The 9,604-nt window shown below is 30.2% G+C and overlaps 1 protein-coding gene across 9 annotated transcripts in view; it reads right to left on the bottom strand.

Moving 5' to 3' along the window:
- The window catches only part of LOC108753289 (probable histone-lysine N-methyltransferase CG1716), a 12,140-nt gene extending 3,103 nt beyond the window's left edge, over positions 1-9,037 (bottom strand). The window contains exons 1-12 of one of the 9 annotated variants that reach the window (XM_018494761.1): positions 8,196-9,037; positions 7,150-7,419; positions 5,607-7,074; positions 4,730-5,380; positions 4,468-4,587; positions 3,005-3,133; positions 2,023-2,224; positions 1,828-1,925; positions 1,533-1,701; positions 742-1,399; positions 575-635; positions 65-438 (exon numbers count right to left, since the gene is read on the bottom strand). In XM_018494761.1, the coding sequence (XP_018350263.1) occupies positions 65-438; positions 575-635; positions 742-1,399; positions 1,533-1,701; positions 1,828-1,925; positions 2,023-2,224; positions 3,005-3,133; positions 4,468-4,587; positions 4,730-5,380; positions 5,607-7,074; positions 7,150-7,393 (4,174 nt within the window). In that variant the 5' untranslated portion in view covers positions 7,394-7,419; positions 8,196-9,037. Of the gene's footprint in view, positions 1-64; positions 439-574; positions 636-741; positions 1,400-1,532; positions 1,702-1,827; positions 1,926-2,022; positions 2,225-3,004; positions 3,134-4,467; positions 4,588-4,729; positions 5,381-5,606; positions 7,420-7,543; positions 7,578-7,948; positions 8,137-8,195 lie in introns of those variants that run through there. The other 8 variants (XM_018494763.1, XM_018494765.1, XM_018494766.1 and 5 more) reach the window with 8 other exon arrangements.
- Between the last annotated feature and the right edge of the window lie 567 nt (positions 9,038-9,604).

Raw genomic sequence — 9,604 nt, 5'->3', positions numbered from 1 at the left:
TATAGATACTTGATTATAAAAATGATTAATATTTTTGCATACAAAATATATTAACAAATATGACCTTGAGTGGAATAATGTTGCCATTGACCTAGAGTTGGATTATAAAAAACAGGATAACCAGTTTGTGGGTCAACCATGGCAGTAGTATGAGGATCTATACCCAAAGCCAAACATCTATTTTCATGTTCTTGCCATGATTCTTGTTGTTGACGACGTTGCCTTTCTTCTTCTTCTTTTGCAACTTGCAATGCAAATAATTGCCTACGTTCGTACTTTGTCATTCGTGGTATAGGAACTAGACTCCGTTCTTCTACTCTTTTATCTTTTGTTCTACTATGATCAGTTCTACTATGATCAGCTTCTGGAGATTCTCGTCCTCGTCTCCTATCACCACGTTTGTCTATATCATTTCGACTATATCTATCAGATCTATGTCTAAAAGTGAGTAAAAATTATGAAATTAATAAATTATAATGTTTAACTTAATGTTATGTTGCAATAGTATATTGTTAAATATCACAAAGATTTGCAAACTTCAATGATACGTTTTCTCTTAAGAATAAATATATACCTATCGTACGACGTGATTCTCTTTTCTTCTTCTTTCTCTAATTCTTCTCTGTATCCTCGATCTACAACAAGAATCTCAATAAAAATCAAAATAACGTTATATAAATGTATATACATAACTTTTGACTTTAAATGCTACTAATATTTAAAAATAAAAACATATTTAACCTGCTTCTCTTTCATGCTCCTTCATTTGCTCAATTCTCTCTTTTTTCGGTATTCTAAAAACTTCTTTTAAATTAGACCATTCAGCAAGAAGACTAGAAGCTAAATCGGGAATAAGATCTGTATTCTCTGATTTGACTTCGCTAACAACTGCCAAACAACTTTCGATATTGTTATTACTTTTATCTGGAATGTCATTTAGACGTTCATCAAGACTTTTTTTCTCACTGCTATCAGAATTACTATTTAATTCTTCACAGCTCGTCTTTGATTTAATCTGATCATCTTCTGGAGAATCAGTATTTGGGGAAAGATATAATTTTTTCGCCCATCTCTCAATTACACCATATATTTTACTATCCATTAACATTGTCTTGTTTGGTATTGGCAGTGTATTTAGAGTCTTCAGCACATCTAAGCGAAATTGTTGAGCTTCTTCCGATTCGTTTGTACCAATATCCATAACATAACTCCAAATCAAACGTAGTCCGTGATAATCCAAAAACAATCTTCGACATGGTTGTTCACCACTTTGAATAAGACGTAACAAACGAGTTCTGTGTTCTAATTCTCTGCTACGAACCATTAACCTACTTAATGTTAAAGTGTGCGCACGGTTTTTCAAACCACCTGAACACAATTTATCTATTTCTTCCTCCAACTAAAATGAAATGTAAAAGAATAAAGTAATGAAGAAGTCATTGCTTAAAAAACCATGTTCATTCTTGTAATATTACAATTATTATTTTATTATATAATGCTATTACTATTAATATTTATTGAATTATACTTACATCCTCGTCTTCCATATAATCATCAGCTGGTTTCTTTTCTTCCATTTTCTTCTTCGTATCTCTTTCCTCTGTTTCTTTCTTTTCAATTTTTTCCTTCTCTTCTTCTGGTGTTTCACCTATCCAACCTCGACAATTCAGTGCCTCACAATAACACTTCTGAGCTTCTTTGCTATTATTAAAACATGTAACAAATTGTATTAATAAAAATAGAGACATAAATTTCTATATATATAATCCACATAAGTAAATAGCTATTAATAACTATTAATATAAAAATATCACTAAAAAAACGTACCCATAACGTTGAAAATGATAGTCAAATGTAATTTCTTCGCCAGCAGTTATGAATTTTTTGTTAAAAAAGCCTATCCGTAATTCCCCATTTACTGTCCACTAAAAAAATATTTAGTTATTATGAAATAATCAGCATTGTTCTGATATTAAAAAAAAATTATTTTTGTATTAATTGTAGGACAAAACACAAATTCACCTTTTGTGTCTCCGCGTTTGGATCACAGCTATGATTAATAAATCGGGATATATTTCCTTTCATCGTAGCATCTATAATCTGATCAGATTTCAACGCCATAAAATAGTAATGTCTGTTTTTATCTTTGGAGTATTCTTTTGCTCGACGTCTAAAATCCTTTGGATCTACAACTTCACCTACATACTCCATTATAAATTCGCCCCTACAATTGTAAAAGCAATATAAAAATAAGAAACGACTTTTGACTTATAATATATAATAGAATCAGACTCCTCAAAAATTTAATAGATCAAGGTAAATTTAATAGACCAAAAGTTCAGGGAAGTAGAAATCAATGCGGTAGTTAGTACTAATATAATATTAGATATAAATTTCTATTCTCTTCTGTTAGACATACATTTATTTTCGTACGCGTTTTGACTTAAGTCATTCTCAATGAAATACATAAAATTAAATATAAAACTATCCTACAATCTGTGCAATCTTGGTGCCAACCATTCGCTTTACCGCGCAGGCTCACATGGTAAGTAATTATCTGTGCTCGTTTCTGTACATACAATATTACCATAGACCCCTATTGTTAATTCGTAATGTTTTTATAGCTTATCTGGCGGAAGCTTTCTATGCTTTATCAGATTGACTAACCATGATAGAACACAAAGAAACATCGCAGATGGTTGGCACCAAAATTGCACAGATTACAGAATAGTTTTATATTTATGTATTTCGTTAAGAATGACATCATTAAATCAAATTGTTAATCAAACGCATATGAAAGTAAATGTACGTCTAACAGAAGAAATAATAAAAATGTATGTCTAATATTATATTAGCACACTAACTACCACGTTAACTTTTACTTATCATATTTTACTTATATGATATATATTATATATTGATATTTTTGTAATTAATATCAATTTTTGTTAAGAACAGAAATTGATATTTTTGTTCTTAAAATTTGACTTAAAATTTTACTTACGCCATTATGTCAACAACAGCACGTAATCCAAAACCTTTCTTCTCTGTTCGAAAAACTTCGCATTTGGCATATTGACAGTTTTGAAATCTTTTATTTGTACATCTATCACCTACTACGCATCTAGATCCACTAATAAATATTAAAATAACATTATTACCTTTATCTAATTTATTTCTGTTTTGTTATGTATATGGTGTCCCGGTATCATCGCTGAAGATAAATATACTAAAGACAGATTTTTTTATAACATTTTAAGACGAAAAGTCTAAATATAAAAATGTCGAGTTTATGATAGTTTTCAAATGAGAAGAGTTTAAAAATGACAAATGACAGGGCTAAAATTACGCGCGTTCAAAGATGGCAAAATAGTCAGTAAAAAGATATTAAGTGCATCCAGAAATGACTTGATTGCTCACTAAGCAAGAAAGGAATTAATCTGTTTATTTATTATAATATTCATAATGTAGAATAACTTATCTGTTATAAATAATCTTTAATATTATATTTCTCACTTACTTATTACTGTTTATTATTTCTTTAAAACCATGAGAGCGTGAATTCAATGAGCTATGTGAGAATTTTATGTCGCTCATATCACTCACGGCCTTAAAAAAATAATAAACAATAATAAGTAAAAAATATTAAAGATTATTTATAACATTACGAATATTCTACATTACAAATATTATAATAAACATATTAATTTCTTTCTTACTCAGTAAGCGCTCAGTGAACGGTCGCTTCTGGATGGACCCATTGAATTGTGTTATTGTCAAAAGTATGAATTTCGAAGAAGTACCTTCACACTGATCATCTTGCGATCTCTAAGCGCGAAATTTTGACTCTGCCATTCGTAATTTTTAAACTCTTACCATCTAAATTATAGCCTCGACATTCTCATATTAGACTTTTCATCTAAAAATGTTATAAAAAAATGTGTCTTCAAAATATTAGCGTCAGTAATGGGACGCCCTGTATATATACGTATACCTTAATCTATATATTATATTATATACATATTCTATTTAAAAAAAAACATTACTTTATTTCATTAATATCTTTACACCTCGTATCATGTACAAAAATATTAATGAAATAAAGTAATATAAAAATTATGCGTTTCGCAGGTTTCCTCCGTGTACAGATCCATTCTTGAACCTTGCAGTCCACTTCAGTATCATTGATACTGTATCAGGTTGTTCCTCGTTAAATGAAGTGGACTGCAAGGTTTACGAAACGTTGGCATTCCAAGAATGGATCTGAACACGCAGGAAATCCAAAACGCATAATCTTTATATTGAAAGCCTCAAGAATATTATGAAATAAAGTAATGTTTCTCTTTAAATAAAATGTGTATATAATAAAATATATAGATTAAGCTATAATAAATATTTTTGCACCCCGTATCGTACGTAAAAATATAAATTTGTAAAATGAAAACTTTATTAAAAATAAATACTTACCATTCTATCATGAGAAGTCTATTAAGGCAATCTTCCCCACAACCAAGTTCTCCTCTCTCAATTTCTTCTTCAGTTAAGAAACAATCGCATACCATTCTTTTGGTTTCCTTGTTTGTATATCTAATAACAAATGTTATAAATATTTAATATCTTATAAATATATAAAATAATTGTATACATATACATTGTGTGTGTGTGTGTGTGTGTGCGCGCGCGCGCGCGCGTGTATTATTTTAAGGCCTTAATTCTAAATTCTACATACCTTTCTGTAAGATACAAATTTTCATACAAGTGCTCAAACTGACTCAGTCTTTCTTCCATTTCTCTATCTTCTGTTTCAAGAACCATTGGCAACGAAATCTTTGCTCCTATAATTTTTGGAATTTGTGCTACTGTTGAAATAGTAGAAACATTACTGGATAGCACTGGTACATCTTTAATTTGCCCTATTTCTGTACAAAATTTTATACTTGTATTAACAGCATTATGTTTTAATTCTGATGATGTAGATTCTCCTATATTTATTGGTGCATTACGTCCTGATTCAAATTGAAGTGCAATAGATGATCCAAGCATTGACACAGGAGCAATGATAGATCCAAATCCTGCACTTGATCCACCCATTTCAAGCTCACTCGATCTTCGCCAACGGGATTTTACTTTAACTGGTTTTGAAGAGTCAGAATCATATCCTGTGATACTATAACTAGTACTTAAAGGTGTTAAAGTATCAATCGACATTGAAATCTTGTTAGAATTATTTTCTTTATCACACTGAATCTCAAAGTTATCTAATTTTACTTCCTGAGTAATTGAAGAATTCGTATTATTAACAACTTTTTCTTTTTCTTGCTGAAGAATAGCTTTTGAGGTGTCTATATTAGGTTTTGTAACCAAACCACGTCCGCGAGATCTAAAAATAAGTTAATTTTTTCACATTAAAATCTGTAAACAGAGGATATATAAAAAAATATTTGTCTACATATAAAACTAAATATTAAAAATGTTTTAAATATATTTTTTACTGCAAATTATTTATTAAAGTTAATAAAAATAAACAAATTGTCATCACATTAAAATAATTTAAATATCTGCTATAAATTTTTTATATCCTAAAGTTAAATTATTTTATTTTATACCTTTGTTTCATCAATCCAATAGACCGAATTCTACTACTTCGTCTTACACCTGAACTGTTTGAACTATTTTCAGAACTTGTATCAGTGCTTCCACTACGGCCTCTAAATTCCATTTTTTTGTCAACATCATTCGTATTGTTAATTGCATGTTTTATATCAAATTCTCTTCCTTTGTAATTAGTAAGGGATGATAATGTATCATTACTATTTTCACTGCTGCTGCATAGTTTGATATCTTCATTATCAATTTTATTATTATCTCCTTCACTATCTTGATATTCATCAGTAGCTGTTAAATATTCTGAATTCTTTTCTTGCTGACTTGTACTCTTTTTGTCTTGTGTAATTTTCGATTTTAATGAAACTCGATCTGTACATTGAAGTCTATCAATGCAAGAGTGGGATTCTAAAATATTTTGTTCTTGATTTTTAATGATATTGTTAGATTCTATAGTTTTCGAGAATATTTCCTTATCGTTAGAACTAACAGAATCATTCGAGCGATGTAACTGCTCCATCTTATCTAATATTGACGAACTACTTTCGTCATCAATATTTAGTTCTACTGAAGACAGTTTTTCCATATTTAAAGGAGTTTGTATCAGAGAGTCAGCGCTTTCCACACTAGACAGATCATTCACTAATTTTTGTATTTCTTGTGAAGATTCACTTATCTGCATATTTGCCAGTTTATTATCTATTTTATTAAAAGAATCTTCCTTTAATGAATTTATGTTCATATTTTTTGCTTCTAAGTTTACTTTACATTCCTGCTTGCAGTTATCTTCCTCGGTAGAAGAACCAGAATCATCTTTAGTGGAACATAAATAAATTTTGCTGGCCATTGATTCTGAAATTTCCTTTGTAATTTTATCATAAATTGTCTTTTTTTGTTTTTTGCTACTTCCACCTTCTAATAAAACTTTCTTTTTATTAATGTAAGATTTATCTGTATTAGAATCTGTGGCATTATTATTCCCACTACTGCATGAAGTTACCAATTCATCAGTATGTATGGCTGATATGGAATTTTCTGATTTATTCATATGTACACTATTTATAACATTTTTTTTAATAGCATGATATTCAGTGTTCAAAATTTTTTCTGACTTAGATATCATGGATTCGTTATCATCCTTATTCTGTATCACAGTAAATTCTACAAAATTTTTGTTTTCTAGATTAGATTCATTCTCAAGTAATACCTCTTCAACTATACCATCACTCTGTGCCAAAGAATAATGGTTGTCACCAACATCTTGCTCCACTTGCATTTCTTCACAGATTATCATTTCCTCTATGACCTCTTCTGACCACGTTTCAGCCTTGGTTGATGCAGGTGCAGATGCAGATAAAGATTCATTGCTTGGACTTGGATTACCAATAACAACTTGCTGTACATCCTCTGGACTAAGTTTTTCTGAATTTTTAATCATATTATCCATATCATCTTGACTGTCACTTTCACCTGTATCTCGTTTATGTTGAATAGCATTGTATAAAGCATATTCACTATTTACAATTACACTGTTGCTGGAAGTACCTTTACATTTGTTATGTTTCTTCAGAGAATTTTGATTTTTCTTTGAAAGAATTTGGCTATGACCTTCGCTAGTAGACTTAAACTCTTCTGAACTGTTTGAGCAAGATGTTTGCGTGATGTATCCATTTATCTTTTTTTCTTCTAATTGCTTCTTAGCTATTTGTCTGCTAGATTTACGTACAGGTATATATTTATCAGATGATTTCTCAGATGCTTTTACTTCGGTTTTACGTCTGCGTGCCATTTTGATTCCATATATACTCTCTCAGTCTGGAATAATTAAGATTAGTATACAATTTGTTATAAAAAACTGATTTTATTTAAATGAAATATAACATATCTTCTATGTAAAATATAATCTAAGATAGATACTAGAATAAATACACATAAATACCTAATAATATATTTGCTCTATTATATTATATTCCTCTTACGTACTATAGATTACAAAATAATTTTGCAATTATTTAATATCACAACAAATTTTGGAAGACTATTAAACAGCTATGAAAAACTCAATTCTAAAATATAAAAGTATGCAGATCATTAAAGTCTTGCTCTATCAAGTCCATATCAATTAAAGATAGGGAACAAAATTTTTATATATAAGAAAATTATTAATTCATCAATCATCTAAATAAAATATTGTATAAAAATATGCTTCTAAATGTTATAATATAAATTCAGTTGTAAACAGAGGTCAAAGGAATAAATGAACAAACATATTTCAAGGTTAAGCAATTTGCTTTGCATTTAAAACTAAAGGTATAACTGAAAAATTATCATTACATATACATACTTAATAAAATATATTGCTTTCTTTTCACCTCCTACTTTTTCTCTTAAAGTAATTGTGAATTAAAAATCCACAGACAACAATATATGATCGGTGCAAATAAAAAAAAGCTCTTGAGAACTTGCTGACCATCTAATTGTAAGTCAATTGTACACTATCGCAAAGCAAGCATCATAATCACTCTTGCATAGGAAACCAATCGCTACATCTGTATACTTCCACTTTGACCAAGTAATAACAGCTTACTCACTGTATGCTTCTAAAATTGTATCTGGCGATTCCAGTGAAAAACTCATTGTTAGGATACTCAACAACTGTTCCCAAATAAATGCTGTATCGTAGTTCTCCAATTTACCGACATAATCAGGAGTGCGAGACGTGGGTTGTGCTAGAAAAGTGAATACTGTTGGGACGGCTGCGTGCGGGGAGGCGGCTCAGCAGGACAGCGAGTTACTTTTCCAGTTTGACGTCAAATGGACTTCCACATAAACAATCACAGCACGTCGTACATCGACGAGCTCCTTCTTGTTCCTCAGGGTTTCTCTCGCGCTATCTACGAAGCGTGTGGCTCAGCGTTCGTCACGTTTGGCACTAAACGAATTTCAACTCCGTGATCCTCGTGGGGGCCCCCCGCCTCACGCTTGGCTGAAAAAAATCCTCGTTTTGGCAGACGTTAAATGCGTCGAGAAAAGCCCATTGCGTTTGTAAGCGTTAAAGGACTCGTGAAGGAAAGTATATATCGTCGATGTACAACATTCTGAGCATGTATATACTCTTGTCGCTACCGAATACCGCCTCTCCTCACTCCGTGCAAACTCACCAAACTCACTGTCGCAAACGAAACTCAGCGTTAACAACGACCTGTAGTGGCAATATCACGAACTTATGGATGAAGGAATAATCGAGCTACTTCAAATGGGAATTACTTATAAACGAAAAAAGTTGACTGCGTTATCTTATGTATATTTTAATCAATGCATCTCTTGTGCACGTTGACAGTGAACAATCATCAACAATATGGCGTATTTTAAATGGTTTTTTTTTCATCTGTTTACTCTTTCGTCTGCCAAAGCTAGAAAGCGGGAAAAGACGCAAATTTAAAATTTTTACGAATTAGACAAGAAATATATATATATATATAATTTTTTAAGATATTTTTCTAAAATATTAGATTACGTACTTATTGTAATATTGTTTAACATTGTAAATTTAGATTTTTTATAATATATAAATATAAATAAATCTTTGAAAATGATTAAATTCTACTAAATTCATCCTGTATTATATAAAGTATTCCATAAAAACCTCAATAAGACTTAAGGATAGATTCCTGAGGTAATTTTGAAATGAAAATCCTAATATCAAAACATAGATTACATTTTGCATCACACTTGAATGCGCGATCTTTAAACGGTATGATTTGCTCTAACTTTTTTTTTAAGTACTTATATATTCAACTATTATAAACATTTAGAGTTAAAATATTCCCTCGAAATGACCTCAGGAATTGACCTTTAAACATTGTTATCTTTACAGGACATTCATCTTTCTCATCATATACAACAGAAATATTGAAATTAAATATATAGATAACATTATTAAATAATTAATTTCTCTCATTGTTTCATACTCAATTCATAGAAGCGAGAACGATATATA

Source organism: Trachymyrmex septentrionalis, unplaced genomic scaffold (genome assembly GCF_001594115.1).
Source record: "Trachymyrmex septentrionalis isolate Tsep2-gDNA-1 unplaced genomic scaffold, Tsep1.0 scaffold68, whole genome shotgun sequence".
NCBI lineage: Eukaryota > Metazoa > Arthropoda > Insecta > Hymenoptera > Formicidae > Trachymyrmex > Trachymyrmex septentrionalis.
The sequence above is the reverse complement of the archived record's forward strand: the minus strand, read 5'-3'. Positions and strand labels throughout refer to the sequence as shown.